Raw genomic sequence first — 24,136 nt, forward strand, 5'->3', positions numbered from 1 at the left:
CACAAAGGGGGGCGGGGCAGAGGATGAGAGAGACTCTTAGGCAGGCTCCACACTCAGCATGGAGCCCAATGTGGGACTTCCTCCTAATACCCTGGGTTTATAACCTGAGCTGAAATCAAGTCAGCCACTCAACCAAATGAGTCACCCAGGTACCCCACAACATTATATATTTTTAATGTATTTGTAGATACTCTGCGATGAATCACAGTGCTACGGTAAATATGGATTATAAGGCTTTGTGTGGACATATTTTGTTTCTCTTATGTAAACACCTAGGTTTGGGACGGATGGGATTGTCACCCTACTGTACTCTTTAAATTCTCTTTTGAGTGGTGTCATTCAAGAACAATTTTATTTTATCCTTTTATTTTTTTTTATTTTTACTTATTTCGCTTATTTGTTATCTATGTATCTATCTATATATCTATCTATGTATCTATGTATCTATCTATGTATCTATGTATCTATGTATCTATGTATCTATCTATCTATCTATCTATCTATCTATCTATGTTTGACGGAGAGAATCTTAAGTAGCCAGCATGGAGCCCAACTCAGGGCTCAATCCCACAACCCTGGAATCATGACCTGAGCCGAATCAAGAATCAGATGCTTAACCAACTGAGCCACCCAGTCGCCCCCAAGAAGGACAATTTTAAATTTTGATGTTCTATCCATCCTGTTTTCTTGTATGGTTCATGTTGTTTATGCCTTATCAAAGTAACCTTTGCCTACCTCACGTTCACAAAAGATTCCATTCTGTGTTTTCTTTTAGACATTTTAGGTTTTAGATTTCACTCTGTATTTTACATTAGGGCCACAGTCCATTTTAAGTGAATTTCTGTGATGCTATGAGGTAAGAATCAATGTTCATTTCCCCCATGTGGATATCAAGTTCATCCAGCACCATTTAATCTTGTCACCTCTGTCAAAAATCAACAGACTGTTTTTGTTGGGTCTCTTTCTGAATTTGAGTCTCATAAAATTCTTTTCAAAAATTGTTTTGAGGCACCTGCGTGGCTCAGCTGGTTAAGTGGCTGACTCAATTTCGGTTCAAGTTATGATCTCACAGTTTGCGAGTTCGAGTCCCACATCAGGTTTTGGATTTACAGTTCAGAGCCTGCTTGGGATTCTCTCTCTCCCTCTCTCTGCCCCTCCCCAATGCTCTCTCTCTCNACATTAAAAAAATTTAAAATAAATAAACTTGAAAAAATTGTTTGGTTATTCTAGATATTTTGCTTGTTCATATAGGTTTGAAAAACAGTTTATCAATGTCTACAAAAAAAAAAAACCTGCTGGGTTTTGTTTTGTCTTGAGAGAGAGGGGCAGAGAGAGATGGAGAGGGAGAGGGAGAGGGAGAGGGAGAGAGAGAGAGAGAAAGAGAGAATCCCACGTAGGCTCCGCTTTTGATATGTTGAATTTTCATTTTCATTCAATTCTATATATTTTTATATTCCCTTTGAGACTTTCTCTTTGGATTATTTAAATTATTTGGAAATAGACTATTTCCAAGTCTTTGGATAATCTTCTACTGTCTACTACTGATAGTCAGTTTGATTCATTTATAGTCAGAAAATATGCTCTGTATGATTTCAATTCTTTTAGGATCTTTTTGAGGTTTGTTTTATGCTCCAGGATATGGTCCATATCTGGTGACTGCCCCATGCACGCTTGAAAAAAAAAACGTGTGTTTATTCTTGTTGGCGTACAAGTTTTTTACGTCCTCATCAATTAGACTCTGTTGGGTGATCGTATTGTTCAGTTCTTCCGAGTTTTTGGCTAGTAGTCTTGTCAGTTGCTAAGAGTGGGGGTTGAGGACCCCAACTGTATTTCTGGGTTTGTCAGTTTCTACTTTAACTCTATCAGCTTTTGCTTCATATATTTGAGACTGTTTTTTGATGTGTTTGTATTTGGAATCAAGTGTTGCTGGTGCACTGATCTTTTGATCATAATGTAAGTTCTCTCTTTGTCTCTAGTCGTTTTCTCTGGTCTGTTTTATCTAATAATATAGTCACTCCTGCTTTTCTTTTTTAAGTGGGCTCCATGCCCAAAGTGGGGGTTAAACTCACGACCGTTGGATCAAGAGTCACATGCTCTACCGACTGACCCAGCCAGGTGCCCCAGCTGCTTTTTTGATTAATATTTGCAAAAATATCCTTTTCTGTCCTTTTAATATCAATCTACCTGTGTTTCATTGAAGTAAGATAGCGTATTATTGGGGTGCCTTGGTGGCTTAGTCGGTTAAGCATCCAACTTCAGCTCAGGTCATGTTCTCACAGTTCGTGAGTTCAAGCCCCATGTCAGGCTCTGTACCGACAGCTCTGAGCCTGGAGCCTGCTTCAGAGTCTGTGTCTCCTTCTTTCTCTTTCTGCCCCTCCCCCAATTGTGCTCTGTCTCTCTCTCTCTCTCTCTCAAAAATAAACATTTTTTAAAAAGTTAGCATATTATTGGAACATTTTCTAAATCTACTCTGTTAATCTATGCTTTTAATTGGTACGTTTAGATCATTTGTATTTAAGACAGTTATTGGTGTCAACGTTTCTTAGTCAATTTGTTTTTCATTTGTTTCCTCTGTTTCTCAATCTTCTGTTTCCCTTACCTTTCTTTGAGTTAGTTGAACAATTTTTCAAAATCCCATTTTGATTTTATAGTTAAAATTTTTTTAATGTTTTTACTTATTTCCGAGAGAGAGAGAGAGAGAGAGAGAGAGACAACGTGAGCAGGGGAGGGTCAGAGAGAGAGGGAGACACAGAATCTGAAGCAGGCTCCAGGCTCTGAGCTAGCAGTCAGCACAGAGCCCGATGCGGGGCTTGAACCCATGAACCGTGAAATCTTTACCTGAGCTGAAGCCGGAAGCTCAACTGACTGAGCCACCCAGGTGCCCCTTAACAAATTGCTTCATACAGTTTCACTAGTGGTTGCTGTAGGTATTTCGAATCCATCTGTAACTTATCAGTCTCCTTGAATTGATGTTTTTCCACTTCAAGTGAAGTGTAAACAGTCCCTTACCCTTCCTCAATTAAAAAATATAACTGTCTTCAGTATTGAGCGCCACATTACCTGGTGTTATAATTGTTGCTTCAGACACCAAGTATGATTTAAGAAACTCACGAGAGGGGTGCCTCCATGACTCAGTTGGCTAAGCGTCTGACTCAAGTCATGATCTCATGGTTTCTGAGTTCAAACCCCACATCAGGCTCTGCACGGACAGGGCAGAGCTTGCTTGGGATTCTCTTTCTCCCCCTCTCTCTCTGCCCCTCCCCCACTCAGTCTCACTGTCTCAAAATAAATAAACATTTTAAAAATGAAAAAAAAGACTCATGAGAAGGACAGCTATTATTTTATCCCCATTTTTATTCATTTTGGTGCTTTTTTTTTCTTTTTTGCAGTTCCACATCTCCATCTGTTATCACTTCCTTTTTGTTTAGAGAACTTTATTTTGTGATTCTTTAAGGTTGGGTTTGCTAGTCACAAATTCTTGGTTTTTCTTCACTTAGGAGTATCCTTATTTTCTCACAGTTCCCAAAGGATATTTTTTCTGGGTATAGAATTTGCCGTTGACAGTTCTTTTCTAGTAGCATTCAAAAATGTTGCATCACTTCCTTCCCTCCTCCATGATTTCAAACGAGAAGCCCACGGCCACTCAGATGGACCCTCTGTGAGTCCTCTTCTCTCTGGATGCTTTCAAAAGTTTTCCTTTGTTTTCAGTTTTCAGAAGTTTAGTTATGACGTGTCCTGACAAGCATTTCTTTGATTTATCCTGCTTGGGGTTTTGCTCAGCCTCCCCAGTCCATAGATGTCCTGCTTTCGCCAAATTTGGGAAGTTTCCAGCCTCATTTCCGAGAGTACTTCTTCAGTCCTACGCTGACTCCTCCCCTTCCAGGGCTCCAATAACACAAAGATTGGCTCTTGCATCGTCAGTACGCAAGTTCCTGAAACTCTTTTTTTTCCTGTCTGCTTTCTCTGTTGCTCAGATTCAATGGATTCCATTGATCAGCCATCACCACTCTCCTGTGAAGCGGTCCAGTGAGTTTTTGATTTAGACCTTTGTGTTTTTTAGTTCTATATTTTCCTTTTAAAAAAAAAACTTCTATTTCTTTGCTGAGATGTTCCCTTTTCTATTTGTTCCCAAGCATCCTTATGACGACCGCTTTAACATGTTAAGTCAGATCATTCTGACCTCTGATTCATCTTTGTAGTGGCATCTCTTGATTGTCTTTTCATTCCATTTGAAATCTCTGGTTCTTGGCATGACAAAGGGTTTTCAACTGTATTCTGGTTATTATGGATATTATGCAACCCTGGTTCCTAATTAAGCCTCTTTATTAGCAGACCATCCCCTGCTGAGATGCAGCATGATGGGGTGGGTCCAGCTGGGCGGTATTCTCAGTTTCCCTCTGGGCCTGCTGACATCATCCCAGCAGCAGGAGATCACAGCCCACTCGGACTCCTTGGAGGGGCAGGGGAAGTTCAGTGCCCCCTCTGGTAAGATGGGGCACAGATGTGCATGAAGTTGTCTCTGAGTTAGCTCCCCAGTGGGCCTCACGGTCAGCGTGGTTAGGAGACAGGGGAAGCAGAGTCACTCTCCCAGACTTGCATAACCTGCTTCTCTCTTACTGCCACTGGGTCGGGTAGAGGCGTAGCTCTCTGCTGGGCCCTGCTGACCTGACGGATAGGGGCTATGTGGAGCGGTGGCTAGTCCCACCTTGCACCCGCTCCGTAAGTCTTGTGGCTGTCAGGTGGGTTTGGAGGCTCGGCGTACTACTGCCAGGGCACTATCTTGGGGAGAATCAGAGCACTGTCTGGTTCCCCCAGGCCGGCTTATGGAGGGTCACCTCCCCACTCGGCCTGCCCGCACCACCCAGGTATTCAGAGGGGCACTGCATGCTTCTGCTAGGAAGGGGGATGGAAGGGTAGGTTCTGCTCAGTTCTGCCCACATCACTGCCCTTCGCTCCCTTGGGGGGGTGGAAGGCCCTCTCCCTGCCCAGTGGGTGGCGTGGTTCTCCAGCTGCTGCTGCTTGACTTGACTAGATTAGGTCTGGCCAAAGGTTTTCTTGGTTAGCCACCGCCCCCCCCCGGCCCTGTGGCTGGAGGGAGCAGACTTATCTTGGAGGGCTTTTTGCCTGCGCCTATTGGTGGCTCTACTGGGAAGCTTCTAGGGACGTTTATCTGGGAGTTATGGGAGGCAACGAGGCAATCAGGAGCTCCCCGTGTCCTTCCTCCATTCCGGTGGCTCTCTGGCCATCTGCCTCCTCATTTCCCCCCTTCAGAGCCCTTCTATGCTTATCGATTGTGTTATGTCCGAGATTTCCCAGGTGCAAGAAAGAGGGCTTAGGGGAAATGGGATCACTGCATCCTGAAGAGAATCCTTTATATTATATATAACGTAGCCTTTTACATCCGTTTTGGAAAGCACTCCATAGGCATTGGAAAAGAAAGTGCATTCTTCAAAAACAAAGTAAAATTCAAATCCACTAAGGAAATATTACTAATGACATTGATCAAGTTCTTTCTGTTTCTCTGATTTAGAGTTCTTAAAATATTCCATTACTATTTGTGGCAATATATACTCATATCTCTAATGATTTTAACGGCATTTTGCGGCAGCATGATTTGATGTCGGCAAGCTCATTACTATTTAGTCTTCATTGTGACTTTCTCTTATTGTGAGTATAAAATGACTTTCTGGATGTTGCTGCCAATGAATTCTGTACTTTTTAGAATGATGTTTTGACTCCTGTATTCTTAGACCATTCTTTTAACCATTCTAGTTCGTTCTATTTCTCTTTTATGATTACATTTTATTTCTTCATTGACATCTGAGAATTTTTCTCTCTTATGAGGAGTTTTACTCCAACTTCATTTAGCGTTAGGACTGATAATTTGGGGATAGTCTCTGGCAACTTGTTATTATCTTGTTATTATGATCTTGTTTTTAATAAATGGCCTCTGGCATCTTTTATTCTCTGCAGTGGAATCTGGGGGAAGGGGTTTGAGCTTTCCTATCTTCCCCAAATCCCTCAGTTTCTACAATCTCACCACGGTTGTGAATCATGATGGGTTTAAGGAGGCCGAGTGCTTCCTTCTCTAGAGAGACTGAGTGACTAAAGACTGGCTTGTCATTCATACTTTTCTAAGGAATCTGCTCTGATTTTAACCCTGTCATCTGGGGGTAGTTAGGTGCCAGGACCATGACTCTGGCCCATTATAAAAAGAGTGAATTCAGGATATAGTGGTTCTTATTGTCCTTGATCAAAGTGACGTTAGTAAACTCATTATTTACGTGGCCCTCATTACCCTTTCTTGCAGGTAAGGATTTTAACTATTCAAGCTCGGAATTTGTTGATGGATTTTTAAAATATGGATTTAATATCATTCTCAGTAAAAGCTTGGGCAGTGAGCGAGAAGTGCCAGATACCAGGGATAAAAGGTAGGTTTCTCCTTTTTTTTTAAATTGAGGTATAATTGAAATATAAGATGATATTCATTTCAAGTATGCAACATAATTATTTGATATTTTTATATATTGCAAAATAATCACACAATAAGGCTAGTTAACATTGGCCACCATACATACCTATAAAAAATGTTTGCATGGGTGATGAGGACTCTTAAGATCTACTCTGTCTTCTACTTTCAAATATGCAGCATAGTATTATTACCTATAGTTACCATGTGGACATTATATACCCAGAGTGCATTTATTTTATAATGGAGCTTTGTTTCGCCACCCTCCCCCAACCTTTTCCTCTGGAAACCACCAGTCTGTTCTCTGTATTTATGAGCTTAGGCTTGGGATATTTGGTTGTTTGTTTTTTAGATTCCACATATAAATGGGATCATATAGTACTTAACCTTCTCTGAATTATTTCATTTAGTGTAACACCCTCAAGGTCCATCCATGTTCTTGCAAATGACAAGCTTTCATTCTTTTTTATGTTGAATAACATTCCATTGTGTATATGATATTGCATCTTCTGTTTCCTTTCACCCACTGATGGACAGGTTGTTTCTGCGTCTTGGTTACTGTAAATATTGCTGCAGTGAACTTGGGGTGCTATCTCTTTATGAGTTAGTGTTTCCATTTTCATCAGGTAAACACCCACAGGTGAAATTGTTGGATCATACGTTAACTTTCTTTTTAATTTTTTTGAGGATCTTCCATATTGTTTTCCATTTCCATTGGCTGCACCAATGTCCATTCCCACCAACAGTGCATAAAGGTTTGCTTTCTCTACATCTTCTTCAACATTTGCTGTTTCTTTTCTTATAATAGCCATTCTAGCAGGTATGAGATGATATCTCGTTGTGGTTTTGATTCGCATTTCCCGATTACTAGTGACACTGAGTAACTTTTCAGGTACCTGTTGGCCATCTTATAACTTTGGAAAAATATCTGTTCAGATCTTCTGCTCATTTTTTAATCGAACTGTTTGTTTGGTATTGAGTTTTATGAATTCTTTATATATTTTAGATGTTAACCCCTTACCTGGTATATGATTTTCTCTCGTGCAGTAGGTTGCCTTTTCCTTTTGTGGATAATTTTGTTTCCTCTTCAGGAGCTTCTTAACTTGATCTAGTTCCTCTTATTTATTTATTCTTTTGTCGTCTTTGCTCTTGGAGACAGATCCAAAAAATCATCACCAAGATTGATGTCAAGAAACTTACTGCCTCTGTTTTCTTCTAGGATCTTTATGGTTTCAGGCCTTACATTCAAGTCTTTAATCTATTTCAAGTTAATTTCTGTGTGTGGTATAAGAGAGTGGTCCAGTTTCATTCTATTGCATGTGATTATCAATATTTATTGAATAGACTGTCCTTTCCCCATTGGATATTCCTGGCTTTTTTGTTACAATTGATTAATCATAAAAGCATGATTTTATTTCTGAGCACTCTATTCTGTTACACTGATCTATGTGTCTCTTTCTATGCCAATGCCAAACTGTTTTCATTACTACAGCTTTGCAATAGAGTTTGAAATCAGAGAGTGTGATGTCTCCAGCTTTGTTCTTGTTTCTTCAAGTTGCTTTGCCTCTTAGTGTCTTCTGTAGTTTCATACAAATGTGAGGATTCTTTGTTTTATTTCTATGAAAACTGCCATTGGAATTTTGATATGGATTGCATTCAATCTGTGGATTGCTTTGGGTAGTAAGGACATCTTAACAGGGTCAAATATCTTTCATTTATTTGTGTCTTCTTTAATTTCTTTTATTAATGTCTTTTAGTTTTCACTGCACAAGTCTAAAAATAAATACATTTTAAGTTTTTAAATAAACAGTTACTAACCAGATTTAAATTTTGGCATATGAGAATCTTGTAAGATAGGTTCCTGTTTGGGGTACTTGGAGTCAGATAATTCAAGAGCCTATTTCAAAATTCTTGGATTGAGAATACCTTCCCTATTCGCACTAAAAGTGTTCTAGGTGATCACAAGAATTGCATCTCCCACGTGATAAGATATTTTTATTAAATTACCAGTAAGGACATTTAGCCAAAGGGATATTTATTTTTCTTTCTTTTTAATTTTTTAATGTTCATTTATTTATTTTGAGAGTGAGAGAGCAAGAGCAAGAGAGCAGGGGACAAGCAGAGAAGGGGAGAGAGAGAGAGAGAGAGAGAGAGAGAGAGAGAGAGAGAGAGAGAGAGAGAGAGAATCTCAAGTAGACTCCATGCTGTCAGCCCGGAGCCCAATGCGGGGTTCGATCTCACAAACGATGAGATCACAACCTGAGCTGAAATCAGGAGTGGGATGCTCAAATGACTGAGCCACCCAGGCACCACTAGAGAGAGATTGCCCAAAGAGAGAATTGAACTTGGAAATTTCAGTATTCAGAATATTAACTTATTTAATAGGAGATCCGGTTATGTACAAAGTATACTTCTGGGTTTAAAATAAACTTTAACTGCTAAGAATAGTTGCTACTTTTGGAGTCCAAGCAGGTTTTCAGCCATTCTTGTGTTAATCTTGTTATTCCCCTACATGGGATTTCCATTTCAGCTTTGCCTTAAAGTCCTCATGATTATTTTCACTAACTATTGAAGTATTTGATACAGATCTTTGAAAGGTCCATTTTTATGTTGCTTGGTCTTCTGATTTACTTTTTATCTTTTAACTTTTCAATTTGGAAATAATTTCAGACTTACAAAAAAATCTCTCAGAGAATTCCTGTATAACCTTTTCTTAGATTCCCCGAGGGTTAGCATCTCCCATCCCCTCAGAACCAGAACACTGAACAAAACCAGGAAATTAACAATACCATTAGCTAATCTACAGACATGATTCAAATATTTACAGCTGCCCCACTAGGGTCCTTTTCCTGGAAGGATCCAACCCAAGACCCCAGTAAGAAACATTTAGGTCAGAAAAGACCACAGCAATATTTATCAGTTAATTTTGGAGAAACTCATACACACAGGGGCCTAAAGGTCCTGGTCAGACATAGTCTCAGGCTTCTCTACTCGCATGGTCTATCCTCCATTTATCCACAACTTTCCTCAAATGATATGCCCAGGACTGAATTCACGATAGAGATGGCCCTAAGTAGCATGAGCTCCCCCTGAACCATCATGTCCTTCATATTACCCTTCCATCACCCCGTACCCTACTCTCTCTCACCTCCTTCCTCTTTGAGAACTTGATGGTCTTCCTAGAATTTAAGCTTGTCCATCATTTTCCTCCTCGTGTCTGTGAAGCCACATGCAGGACATGGTTCTGCCCTCTTCCCAGCCCCTCAGCCTCTGCCCCTTCCCTGTTCTCACTCCCTGGAGCGTGATGTCAGCCTCTACCTGGCAGGCACATCTTCATCCAGTCTTGGGTAGAAACGTTGACGAGGCAAGACCCTCTTCTTCCATGGCGCTATCCGGCCCATGAATATGCTGAGGGTCTGTGCTGGGTACCTGGAGGGTTGCCCGCCCTGCGCCCCCTTTCCTGGTGTTTCCTGCCTCGTTCCCCTGTCCACAAGTTGCGGTGGGAATAGTGGCTTTCTATCTTCACCCCATGCCCTGGCCACAGTCTGTTAGCCCAGGGATGGGCACCTGCGTTGGGCTGGGCCAGTGGATCCTTACCTGTGCATTTTTGAGAAAGAGAAAGTCTTACCAGTTTCTCCCTGGGTGGTGAAGTTGGCCCCATTTCCCACTCCATGGAATAAAGAAGTGCAAACGAGTCAGGCTGCAGAGAGAGGATGAGGCTCCTGTAATGACTTTGATGTAATACTTACTATCTGCCAAGCGCTGTTCTGAGCATTTGACGTATCAATTCGTTGAACCCTCACAATCTATGAGGAAGGCTGATATTGCTATAGTTACTATTATTCCCAGGTGTAAAGACAAGAGTAGAAATGAACAGAGTGTCCAAGAGGCTTTCAAGCTTCTGGCCCCAGTCATTCTTGATGACTGCACGCTTGTCACTAAGTCCTGTGGGACATTCGGGTCCCCTTCCAATATACTTCCCTTTCTTTTGCTTAAGCTAGCACTGTGGGTTTGTCATTTACAACCAAACTGTTTCAAAATACAACCAAGTAATGCAGCAATTCAAACACTGATTAACAGCTAATAACTAATATTACTAGAATTCAGCTTCTATTTTCCTCTCCTATACCCAAAAATAATAACACACTTTTGTCAAATTCCTGGAAGAAATCCAATTACTCTATATCTACTGCCTTGCTTTGTTGCAACAAACTGGAGCACCAGATTTTCATTGAAGATAGTGCAATGAGGTTAATTTGAGCTTTTCACTGTGTATAAGTGTATTAATACACTCTTATAATAGAAACCAAAATACAAGATAATTCACATTTATACTGTGTTCAAAATAGGAATTAAAATGGTCCAAACAGGTTCTCCAGGGAAGGATGGAGCAATTATTGCTGACATAAAGAAGAGGGGGTGACTTAGGGGCAGCTGGGTGGCTCAGTCGGTTAAGCGTCCCACTTTGGCTTGGGTCATGATCTCACAGTTTGTGAGTTCGAGCCCTGCATTGGGGTCTATGCTGACAGCTCAGAGCCTGGAGCCTGGAGTCTGCTTTGGACTCTGTGTCTCCCTCTCTGTCCCTCCCCTGATCGCTCGCTCTCTCTTTCTTTCTCTCTCAAAAATAAATAAATGGAACGCCTGGGTGGCTCAATCAGTTGAGTGTCTGACTTCGGCTCAGGTCATGATCTCGAAGTTTGAGTTTGAGCCCCACGTCGGGCTCCGTGCTGACAGCTCAGAGCCTGGAGCCTGCTTCAGATTCTGTGTCTTCATTGCTCTCTGCCCCTCCCCCACTCACGCTGTCTCTCAAAAATAAATGTTAATTTAAAAAAATATTAAAACTTTTAAAAGAGAAAATATTAGAATAGCATAAGAAATTTAAAAAGTTTTTGTATTTTAATTTTGGTGTCTTCAAATGTACTATCACCTAATTATCGTAATCGTCCATTATGGGAATAAAGAGGAAAAATGCAAGTCACGGTGCTTCATTTTCTTTCTCTTACTTGTCCTGGCAGGTGTTTTCAAAACCACTACCCAACCAACCTACCTACTGCCAGTGTTGTCATTTGTTTCCACAACGAGGAGTTTCACGCCTTGCTTCGGACCGTGTTCAGTGTCATAAACCTCACCCCACACCACTTCCTTGAAGAAATTATTTTGATAGATGACCTGAGCGACTCTGGTAAGACAGAACTCTGTCCATCCGTGTCAGGTGCCCTCAAGGCGATCTCAGATGGCCTTGTGTCGTTTTACCCATTTTACACGTGATGGGTGTGGAGGCGGGCGCTGTTGGTGCACCAGTGGGGATGTGAGAGCCAGTCCCTGCCCTGCAGTGTTGGGCTCACGGGTGATTAGTGCTTCCAGGAGGTAAATATCAGAGGACCGGCCCGGTCTTCAGAGGTCATGGAGGCTGTTCAGGAAGAAGTATCAGCTAAACCCATGTCTGAGGGGTGAGTTGGGGTTACCTAGAAGGAGAGGAGGGGAAAAAGGTTTTAGGCAGCGGAAATAGTGTTATCAAGGCCCAGCAGTAACATGGTGAGTTTGGACTAGTTCTGTGCTTTCTGTATTTTATGTGTGAGTATAGCATCGGGAAGAGGTGTGGACATACAACCAGAACCATGAAAAGGCAAGACCGCTCACGAAGGACCCTGTTTGAATTTTCTCCGGAGAAATGGAGTCAAGCCAGGCTTAATGCAGGAAAGACACAGGACCTAAATCCTTCTCACGAAAGAATTCTAATCCGACCAACTACAGTCAAGAGCACATTCCTCCCTGTGCCTTGGTTTTAAAGAGTTGTGATATGAATACAAAATCTGATTCGTTGTCTGTTTCACAGCTTAATTATAAACCTGAGGCAAGCCGAGAGGACCCAGACTAGTGACAAGCTCAGAGTCTACAAGTCCCTGGAGGCATCCTTTTCCCATGGAAGCCAGTTCTCAGTATTAGATAGGTTTCCTACCTAAGAGTTAGCCTAATCCACTGTGAATCTGACCCCCTACAGGCTGGGAAAGAGAAAAGGAGAGAGAGTAGAGGGAAATGAATAAGCAGGGGTAGAAAAGAGAATGTTCCAGAAGATTGACCTGTGAGGAAGTGACTCCAGGGGTGTCAAACTGAAGATTACTCAAGCTAATGTCCCGTATGTTTAGGAATTTCACATGTTGGCCAGGCACTGCCGTGTATGACGTTATTTCTACAGGAGCCACTGTTTATTTCTACTATGTGCATAGGAGGGGATGTGCAGAGACGGTCAGATTCCTTATCTGATCAGTAGCACTAAACACCATATTGGGCCACATCCTGAGCAAGAAGTCCCCAAAGCCATTAGCAAGAGATGGGGCTTGGGGGGAGCTCTTCTGCTAGACTATGGATTTAAAAAAGTTCTTTAATGTTTATTATTTATTTATTACTATTATTTTTTAATGTTTTATTTATTTCTAGGAGAGAGAGAGAGAGCGTGAGCAGGGGAGGGTCAGAGAGAGAGGGAGTCACAGACTGAAACAGGCTCCAGGCTCTGAGCCGGCAGTCAGCACAGAGCCCAACGCGGGGCTCGAACCCACGAACCGCGAGATCATGACCTAAGCGAAAGTCGGACGCTTAACCGACTAAGCCACCCAGGCGCCCCTATTATTTATTTTTGAGAGACAGACAGACTGAGTGCAAACAGGGAAGGGGGAGAGAGAGAGGGAGACACAAATCTGAAGCAGACTCGAGGCTCTGAGCCATCAGCACAGAGCCCGATGTGGGGCTTGAACCCATGAACCGCGAGATGATGACCTGAGTTGAACTCAGATACTCAACCGACTGAGCCACGCAGGCACGCTAGACTGCAGATTTTTAACTTCTCACCCAGAAGGACAAGTGTCCTGCTATGAAGATACAGTTCCAGGGTGACCACAGGACACCTCCCCAAGCCTTTCAGAACTTTGCCATCAATTCAAAGGCACATGGTGACCACTCACACATTCTTTAGGCCCCTGTGGAATCCTCACCAATGCCCCAGATCTGGGCATGCTGCCAGACCAAGGCCTCTACTTCTCCTTGATCTATATTCCACCAGGGAGGTTAGCGTTTGAGCCACACAGAAGCTCAAACAGAGGAAACACGGGAAACAGGGTGCTCTGTATTCTGCTGGGGCTCAGGATTCACACCTTCCTGCTCTAATTCACAACGATCTCGCATGGGCGGTAGGAGAACTATTTGAACCACAGCTTGTCTTTCCCAGCTGATACCCGTGGGTACTACTGATGGACTCCTTGGGAAGCAGGGGACAGGGGTCCGTTGAGTTACATAAGAGGCATGCCCAGAGCTGACCAGCTGCTACCCATCTTTCTCACAGTCCTGGGCCCTCTTGACCATAAGCCAACAACATGAGCATCTTCTAGAGAACCCAAGCCCTCCATGTCATGGCAGCAATTACTGCTGCCAGAATAGCCTTGATTTTCCCCCTAGGTCAGGCTCACAGGGTTCCTCCGTGTCTTCCATGTTAGAGACGTGCTTGCAGACTTCCGGGCTGAGATGCAGCTCACCTCGCACCCCCACAAGTGCAGCCATGCAGTCTGAGCGGGGACCCTGGCATTCTTCCTAAAGACAAGAAGGAGATGCCTCCTTCTGCTAAGATTACAATGAAATCTGTTTCCATTGATCCTCAGCCTCCTGATGCAGGTTCATAAGACGTCTGAGGCGCCTGAGCCCAGCCTCCTCAATCATCACAATTAACCTCCAAATATTGAGGAATCGTTGAGCCCCAGGCTCGAGGCCGCAGGATAAATTTCTTCCTCTCACTGTGGTACCATGGACAGCCCTCCTCACTGAGCCAGGAGCCGATACTCGAGGGGTTGGCCACTGCGTCTAAGAGTCACTGTCAAGTTTAGAAACATAGAAATGCTGAGGCATAGGAGCACATGTACCCCAATGTTCATAGCAGCACTCTCCACAATAGCTAAAACATGGAAAGAGCCTAAGTGTCCATCAACAGATGAATGGATCAAGAAGATGTGGTTTATCTATACCATGGAATACTACATGGCAATGAGAAAGAATGAAATCTGGCCATGTGTAGCAACATGGATGGACCTTGAGGGTGTTATGCTGAGCGAAATAAGTCAGGCAGAGAAGGACAAATATCATATGTTTGCACGTATAGGAGGATTAGGAGGAACTTAACGGAGGACCATGGGGGAGAAGAAGGGGGGAAATGGTGGGGGAAAGGGAGAGAGGCAAACCATGAGAGACTCTTGAATGCTGAGAACAAACTGAGGACTCATGGGTGTTGGGGGGAAGGGGGGAGATGGGTATGGAGGAGGGCACTTGTGGGGATGAGTACTGGGTGTTATATGGAAACCAACTTGACAATAAACTATTTGTAAGAAAAAAAAAAGAAAGAAAAGAAAGAAAGAAACACAGTGGTTAGTGAGAAAGTCAGATTGCTCCAAAACGCCACGACTCACACTTTTTCTATTAAATTTTTAACAGTGATTTCTCAAAATAGAGGTATTTCACTAGAAACCGAGAAGAATATTTGCAGTCAATTTCAATGCTGAATCACGTTTCTTTCTCTTCCTCACATAGGGTAACACTTTTAACATTATCACTTGTGCAGCAGAACACAGTTTTCAGGAATCCATCAAAAGTGTGATATATTGCTTTATTTTCCGTAGTTCTAGTTTCTACGTTGTTAAGTGTTGGATTTTTTTTTCTCCAGATGACTTGAAAGACAAACTAGACTACCACCTGGAAATTTTTCGGGGAAAGATTAAATTAATAAGAAACAAAAAGAGAGAGGGATTGATCCGATCACGAATGGTTGGGGCCTCTCGTGCTTCAGGTATGAGCCTTTCATTCGGAACTTGACCCTGTGTCTGTATCACAGAGACCCTACTGGCCAGGCAGAGATAGTTTCTCATGGGGCCTCTCCAAGTCTCCACTGGCATAAGAAGAAAAGTGGACATGCATTTCAGTCATATGAGTCTTTGGACTCTGAAAGTAAATATTCCACTTTAAAATGTCGATTTGCTAGTTCTTTTATTTTTTATTTTTTCTGATGTTTATTTTTGAGAGAGAGAGAAAGAGAGAGAGAGGACAGGCAGGGGAGGGGCAGAGAAGGAGGGAAACACAGAATCCAAAGCAGGCTCCAGGCTCTGAGTTGTTAGCACAGAGCCCAACGCGGGGCTCGAAGCCATGAACTGTGAGATCGTGACCTGAGCTGAAGTTGGAGGTTTAACCAAGTGAGCCACCCAGGCACCCCCGACTTGTTATTTCAAATGGAAGGCATGTTCCTGCAGGAGCCGTAACGTTGGCTTCCGTTGTAGAATGAGTTCCCCCAGCCACAGCCTCTGAGACGGGGGGCCACATGCAGCTGGAAGAGCAAGACTTCGTAGAGACAGTGGGGCTGTGTACATAGGACACCCCCAAGCCAGATGGGGAGCAGGGGCCAAGATGAAATGAGAAGAGAGAGAGTGTCAGGATAGAGAAAGGAGAGTGTGGACCAGAAGGTTCTGACCTGAAACCCACGATGGGAGAGAGGGAAGAGAGGAGCCCCTGGAGGTGTGGCTCTCAAAAGGTGAGGGGGGCTGGTGGGGAGTCCCCAACGGCCCAGCTCTGGCTCTGCCCCCAACATGCATCTGTGCTTAGTCCTTGGCTGGAGTCCCTGGGGAGGCCATGACCAGATCTGTGACCAGATCGCAAAGATTGGGAAGCTATCAAACAGCTCCTCACAGCAGGCTGTCTTGAAAGGCATCACTACCAGCCTGTCTCTGCGGCCACATGGCCTCCTCCCTGTGTCTGTGTCCCCATCTCCCTCAGTTTAAGGGCTCACCTCCTCCAGAAGGCCCTCATCCTAACAAACTCCATCTGCAACAATCCTGTTTCCGAATATAAACCTCCCCCAAGGAGGTTGTCCTAATCTGCTAACATGGTACCTTAATGTGGCACATGTGATCAAAAGTAAACGCCTTGAGGTATATTATCTGATGATGCTAAATGATTTTTCCATGCTACTGCTGAATCACCTTTGGGTTATTTCCACTTGGGGCTCTTCCCAAATATACAAACACTTGAATACTTGTCTCTTGGTAAATTACACACAGCATTTGCATAGAGCATAGCTCTAGCAGTGGAATTGCTTGGTTATGGAGTATGCATAGGTCCCGACTTACTAGGTAATGACAGACGAGTGAAAATCAAATAATAGAATACTTCAATAACAAAGAATGGCCTACACCATTCACGACCACACGGATGAATACGTATCATTTTGAGGGAGCAAAAGAAGGTAAATGCAAAAGAATAAAGTTGGAAACTCAGCAAGACTAAAGGACAATGTGTGTGGATGCATAATTCAATGAAACACTGAAGAAAAAAAAAAGACCAGGAAGTTATTGCCATAAATACCTGGTTAAATCAGCATGTAGAATCGGGTGGTAGGAACTCAGGAAAAAAAATCTTAGGACACTATGTTCTAAGTCTTGACAAAGCAGTAGTTACAGTTGCATTGGTTTTCTGATAGATCATCAAGCTCTACATGTATATTTTATCTCTTTTTTTGGTATACATGTTTCTTGCAACTAAAAGTTGTGAAATAAAAAATATGAAAATATATTAAATATTATAATATTTATATTTATTTATATTTATATTTATAATAAATATTAAAGTTAAGGGCCTTGAAATGGGAGATTAGCCTGGGCTATGCAGGTGGGCTCACTCTGACCCAGGGAGCCCTTATGACCAGATGACCTTGTAGGTGGTGGGCGGAGAGGGTCACAGCTCTGACCTCTGTGGTTGGCCCTGAAGAAGGACAAAGGGACCTAGGAATGCAGGCAGCTTCTAGAAGCTGGAAAAGACACGATGCTCCCCTTAGAGCCTCCAGGAAAGACCTTTGCTCCACCGACACTCTGATTTTAGCCCGGGAAGACCTGTGTTGACCGTCTGACCTAAGGAACTATAGAGTCATACATTTGTGTCACTGTCAGCCTAAGTTGGCGGTAAAGAACTCCAGTGTATCTAGCAGGAGACCTCTCTCTGCAGGTGGCTGGCCTGGAACTGGAGCACGGTAATTATCTGACTTCCTAGCAATTCAGTTCTTCTGGAATTACAGACGCTCAGGCTGATTAGGAAGTTTTGCAGGCAGACGCAGAGGGGGCTGAGTGGTTTTGGGGAGAGGGACCCTACAGCTGAGCTCTGCAAAGGCAGCCATACAGAGGGCGGTGGCTGGCTCTTGGCCACAAACAGCAAAGGGAGGCGATGTAGGACCAGACAAAGACCACTGGATTTCAAACCAGAGTCTGGGGTTCGAGATCTTCACGGGCCCATCGCCAGCAACGGCATCCTGGGCAAGTCACTGCTCTGAGCCTGGGCTTCCCACCCTGTGATGTGGGAACAATGGCATCTAATGTGGTTGTTGCCATGATTAAATGGGGTAATTTGGAACCTTCCCTTCTTTAGCAGTGTTAAAATGCTTAGCGTACATTGACTAGTACCAAGAAATAAATAAAATGTACATTTTGAATTTATACGCTTCAGAATGATAACAAAGTACATAGGAGAAAACTAGAAGAAATACAGGGCAAAAGTAATAAAAATACAGACTAGCAGCGGTGGAAAGGCTTTGGGAGGTTTTAGAACACACCAGCCTCGTTGCCTGTGAAAGAGGGTAAACTTCCAAAAGATTAGAGATTTGCTCCAGGACCCAGGCCTCAGGACTCAGACCCAAGAAGTCAGATTTCCACGGTTGTAGACTGCATCGCACTTCCGGGCTATGGGAATGCAGCAAACAAACAGAAATTAGAAATTCGAATACTATAGGCACTTGAATTGTTTGGCACGGGAGCCAAATGGCTGTTTAACAGATTTACGGTGCGGATTAAATGCACTGCTTGTTATCACCTGCCTTTCTGATTTTAGCCAGCCTGTGGATGTGTAGTATCTCACTGAGATTTGGGTTAGCATCTTCCTCATGATTAATGGTTACCTTTTCATATGTTTATCAGGCATGTGTATATCTTCTTTGGAGAAATGTCTATTCCAATCCTTTTTTAAAAAGACTTTAATTTATTTTTGAGGTGGGGAGGGGCAGAGGGAGAGGGAGAGGTGGGATCCCAAGCAGGCTCCATGCCCAGCGAGGAGCCTAATGCAGGACTTGATCCCACGACCGTGAGATCAGGACCTGAGCTGCAATCAAGAGTCGGATGCTTAACTGCCTGAGTCACCCATGCGCCTCTATTCAAATCCTTTGCCCATTTTTAAATTAAGTTGTCTTTTTGTTATTGAATTATAAGAATTCTTCATATATTCCGAATACAAGTTCTTCATCAGATATGTGATTTTCAAATAATTTCTCCCATTTTGTGGATTTTTTAAACTTTTTTGAAATGATGTCTGTTTAAGCGCAAAGGTCTTTAATTTTGATGAGGTCCTACTTATTTTTTGTTCTGTCACGTCTATGTTTGGTGTCATATCTAAGAAACCATCTAACCTGAGGTCATAAATGTATGCCTGTATTTTCTTCTAAAAGTTTTATAGTTTCAGCTCTGACCTTTTTAGGTCTGTGATTCATTTGACTTAATTTTTGTGTTAGCTGTGAGATAGGGGGCCTGATTTCATTCTCTCTCACATGGGTATCCAGTTGTGTCAGGGCTATTTATTGAAGAGACTGTCCTTTCCCCCACTGAATTGTCTGGGCACACTTGTCAAAAATCAGTTGACAACAGATATTTGGTTTACTTCTATGACCTCAGTTCTATCCTTTGGTCTTTATGTCTTTCCTTCTGACAATATCATATTGTTTTATTATTATAGTTTTGTAGTAAGTTTTGAAATCCAGAAGTCCTTCAGCTTTGTTCTTTTTCTAGATTGTTTTAGCTTATTTGGGTCCTTACCCTATGAATTTTAGGGTCAGTTTCTTCAAAAAGAACCATGCACAATTTTGATAAAGATTGTATGACTCTATAGATCAATTTGGAGATTATTACCATATGAAAAATATTAACCCTTCTCATCAACCATGAGCCATTTCTCATAACTTCACAAGATTCTATGTTGGCTGCAAGAAAAAGTCTGAACACTGCACCTGAATTTTGAGGTCCCTTCCAATTTGAGCCCATCTAATGTACTTTAGCAACACATATTCTTTACTTTGGCCATGCCAATTTTCTCCATGCTCTCTAAGCAGACACTCATTAAACCTTGAACTCAAGAACAAAAACAGTTATGCCTCTGGGCGCCTGGGTGTCTCAGTGGGTTGAGTGTCTGACTCAGCTCAGGTCATGATCTCATGGTTCGTGGGTTGGAGCCCCGCGTCCAGTTCTGTGCTGACAGCTTGGAGCCTGGAGCCTGATTCAGATTCGGTGTCTCCCTCTCTCTCTGCCCCTCCCCCATTCACACTCGGTCTCTCTATCTCTCTCAAAAACAAATAAACATTAAAAAAAGAGTTATGCATCTTTGCCTCCCAAGCACCAGCCTAAATACCGAACAAGTTATCCTCACGTAAACATTTGCTAAATTGAATTGATCGATCAAGGCCAAGCTAAAGTAGTATTTTTTAATTAAAGGCCTATTCAGCCCCACCTGCTTCTTTTTTTAAAAATCATTTTTTAAAAGTTTGTTTTATTTATTTTGAGAGAGAGTGTGTGTGTGAGCAGAGGAGGGGCAGAGAGAGAGAGAGAAAGAGAGAGAGAATCCCAAGAAAGCTCCACGGTGTCAGCACAGAGCCTAATGCGGGGGCTCAAACTCATAAACTATGAGATCATGACCTGAGCTGAAACGAAGAGTCAGACACTTGACCAGCTGAGCCACCCGGGCCCCCCAATCTGTTTCTTAAGAATCTTCACTAAACCACTCTCTAACCCACAGTTCACCAACTTCTGAACATCATGGCCCACATTTTTGCACAAAATAAAGTACGCGTTTCTAGTCCCAACCCACCCCCAGTGAAACGGAAAGCACCATAAAAGCCAAACACATAGTATATGCTCAACAGGTACTCTTCCATTGAACTTCGATTTGGGTTGTTGGATGTCTCGTCCATCTGCACTAACACTAGCCTATTCTTGCCTCCCCAGGGGACGTTCTGGTGTTCTTGGATAGCCACTGCGAGGTGAATAAAGTATGGCTGGAGCCCTTGCTGCAAGCTGTTGCTAAGGACCCCAAAATGGTGGTGTGTCCTCTGATAGATGTCATTGACTCTATGACCCTAGAATACTGGCCCTCTCCTGTTGTAAGGGGCGCTTTCAATTGGCATCTACAATTTAAATGGGATCATGTTTTCTCTTATGAGATGGATGGACCAGAAGGACCGACTAGACCCATTCGGTGAGATTCCTTTGGGTTGTGGGGAAATAGCATATATGTATTGAGGCCTATGGGGTGGGTGTGGGTGGAAAAGAGACTTCAGAGATTATTCTTGCCATCTCTTGGGCTTAATGAAGAGAAGAAATATTGTATTATTTATCTTGTTTCTAAAAGTCTATAATAATAGAATTTGGTAGGTTTTCGGTTTCTCTGATTGGAAATGAGCATCTCACCCTGGTTTGGAACATGGCCATGAGGGCATCTAGCTGGCTCAGTTGGTAGAGCATGCGACTCTTGATCACAGGGTGGTGAGTTCAAGCCCCACATTGGGCATGGAGCCTACTTCAGAAAAAAAAAAAAAAAAAGAACATCGCCATGTAGTGTCCTCTGGTTCAGGCGTCCATCTTTATAAGGCGAATGTGATTCTCAGGAGCAAGTTGCGTGTGGTCAACGAACAAAATGCTAGCTCTGTGGATCGCTCAGAAAAAGTAACGTCTTTGGTAAATGCATGTATAAAACATTTATCTAAGTGCTTTCATCTGTAATTTTGTAGAGATGAATATGATTTTTCCAGATTATTAGTCTTAGAAAATGTATTTCTACCTGTGAGAACAATTTGATGTTGGGACTTTTAACTGCTTCTCTGAGGCTATTTCTGGAGACTTCCTCCAGGTCACTCCCCACATTTCCTGAAAACTCTGACGCCAGGCTCCTTTCCTTTTACTTCTAGCCTCTTTGTTTCATGAACCACATGAGTAAACTTTCCAACACTATAGCTTAGCAAGTCCTTGATCTTCGTCTCTAACTTAACTAGAGCTGTGTGACCTTGGACAAGTTACTTAACCTCTCTGCACCTTATTTCCTTACCTGTAAAATCTGGATAATAATATTTTACAGGGTTATTATGAGAATTAAATTACTAAGTATATATCAAAGCTTAGAGCAATATCTTTCCATCATAATAGTACTACATATATGTTAGATATTTTATACCTGTTAGCTATTATTATTCCTATAGCCATATCCTGGACCTTTCATCTTCTAAATTACTGGGTATCGTCTCTTTGGCCATAGCCTAGGATGTTCCTAACTTTTTCTGCTCTGCTCTGCCCACACTTCCCCCTGGACATCATCAGGATCTCCAGTTCTCTGATTTCTGCTTTTACCGCTCATCGTTTCTTTCTTCTTCTGTGGCCTAGACTTCCTGATCTATAAATTCACTGTTGTTCTTGCCAGTACCTTCGACTGCCACCTCCCTCTACCCTTCTGCCACAGTGGCCCTGCGAATCTCCAACTCTGGACCAGGTCCGCCATCTGTTTTTTGTTCCTTTCAGAGACGTGAACTTACGCTTCTACACGTTGGTGGTTTCAGCCTCATGCTGCTCCGCAATCTCGCCCCAAGTGGGTTTTCCAAACTTGATCACTTCCCTGGGTCCCAGTACCTACCCCTGCCCTGAGCCCCTGCTCTTGGTGTGCAACCTGGCCTCCTAATTCAAGGATGAGATAAAGACTAAGACTCAGGAGGAATAGTTCGGGAATTATTTAGTATTTCACGCTAGAATCATAATGGAATGCTGTGTAGCCATAAGCATGACCACACCTGTAGCATCTACTCTAATCCAGGGACTAACCAGCTCCAGCAGCCCCATCCTTCGTGATGACTCTCACATCACATGTGTCCTTCTCTCTGCTTGTCCACACGCTCCAGGCCCTCACTGTAAGGACCAGTCTGGCCTGCAAGCTGCCCTCCTTCATGCTGATCTCTCTGTTGCTACATTAATGTTCTTAAACTCACTTTGCCCGTGTCACCCAATGTGTTTCCATTGCTCTTAGGATAGTGCGTCCCTTCATGCACCTTCTACTTGCATAACTCTGATCTTTGCTCTGCTCCAGCCATCACTTGTTAGCAGTTTAGGGCTGCTGTGTACAACAGCTCATGATCTCATGGTCTGTGAGTTCGAGCCCTGCATCAGGCTCTGTGCTGACAGCATGGAGCCTGCTTGGGATTCTCTCTCTCTACCCCCCTCTCTCTCTGCTCACTCTCTTTCTCTCTCAAAATAAATAAATAAAACAAAAAAAACTAAAATTAAATAAATAAATAAAACGTACTGTGTATAAATCTTAATTTACTAAAAAAAAAATCAGCCTTTGGAGTTCATCACAAAATGAATGTATTTAATTTAAAATAAAGTATTCCATTTACAAAAAAATCTACATAATTTTGTAATATTTCCATATTTCACATACCGGGCATGCTTTAGGCTCTAAAAATTTCACTATGGAAATTGTATGTATTCCTGATAGTTGCTGAGCAGTAACGTTTTTTGAATTCTAATACACTGTTAGCGTATATATATAGTCACACGTGCTTTTCGAAAACAATTTGACAATATACATTAAAAACTTATGTTATTTTTTAATGCAATAATTCCACTTATTGAAATATTCCCCTAAGGAGTTAACAAGAAGTAAATCCAGAGACATACATTTTATCAACATTTATATCAGTTAGAAAATACAAACAACATAAATGTTCAATATTAAAATGGCTAAAAACCATATTCATACTCTGTAGAATATCATACAAAGTTTTTGAAAGCTAATTAATGTAAAAGGAAAATTCTCACCAGAGGCTAAATAAAAAATCAGGCCATAAAACCCTGAGTATAATACCAATTATTTGTATAACATATGTTCTACCATATAACATAGAATATATGCTATGCATATGATATGTGTTATGGCATACAGCTCACCCTTAAACAGCACAGAAGTTAGTCTCGCTGACTCCCCTGTATAGTCAGAACCCTGCATATAACTTGTGACTCCCCAAAAACTTAGCTGCTAAGAGCCTAGTGTTGACCGAAGCCTTGCCGATAATGTAAACAGTTGATTAACACATGTTGTGAGTCCCAGACCTGCCTGAGTCAGCACCACAACTCAACATTTCTCCTGTGAGATACACACACACATGCACTCTTCCCAGTGGTTTCCAGATTTTCTAGAATAAAAACTAGAATAAAAACTTTCCCTGTTGAGAAGGCGCAACTTGGATTTGCGATCTGAGTTGCAAATATTTTTTACCCTATTTTCAACAGAACCTATGGCATAACTTTAAAAACTGCTTTGTGAAAATGCTTAAGTTATCAATTTAACAGCTCTTGGTCACATACCTGGCGTGTGCCAGGCACTATGTTCACAGCAGAAAACATGATGCTTGCCCTCGAATGTGTAGAGTCTGGCAGGAAGGAAGACGGGTAAAAATGTAACCTCAATACAGTGCCGTGGGGGAGGGGCAAGTGTTTTCTCCAGGGCTTTCTGGCTTGGCCAGGATCACAGGTCCCAGTGCGCAGACCAGGATGCATAGCATCTGGTGCATCA

The 24,136-nt window shown here is 42.5% G+C and overlaps 1 protein-coding gene across 4 annotated transcripts in view; it reads left to right on the forward strand.

Moving 5' to 3' along the window:
• The window catches only part of GALNTL5 (polypeptide N-acetylgalactosaminyltransferase like 5), a 60,443-nt gene that overhangs the window by 7,719 nt on the left and 28,588 nt on the right, over window positions 1–24,136 (forward strand). For all 4 annotated transcript variants that reach the window (XR_013334412.1, XM_077761217.1, XM_077761209.1 and 1 more), the window contains exons 3-6: window positions 6,311–6,431; window positions 11,485–11,651; window positions 15,171–15,293; window positions 20,527–20,776. Coding sequence is in view for 3 of the 4 variants with exons in the window: in XM_077761217.1 (XP_077617343.1) it covers window positions 6,311–6,431; window positions 11,485–11,651; window positions 15,171–15,293; window positions 20,527–20,776 (661 nt within the window). In the remaining variant the exon portion in view is untranslated. The remainder of the gene's footprint in view (window positions 1–6,310; window positions 6,432–11,484; window positions 11,652–15,170; window positions 15,294–20,526; window positions 20,777–24,136) is intronic.

Source organism: Crocuta crocuta, unplaced genomic scaffold, assembly GCF_008692635.1.
Source record: "Crocuta crocuta isolate KB4526 unplaced genomic scaffold, BGI_CrCroc_1.0 scaffold408, whole genome shotgun sequence".
Taxonomy (NCBI): domain Eukaryota; kingdom Metazoa; phylum Chordata; class Mammalia; order Carnivora; family Hyaenidae; genus Crocuta; species Crocuta crocuta.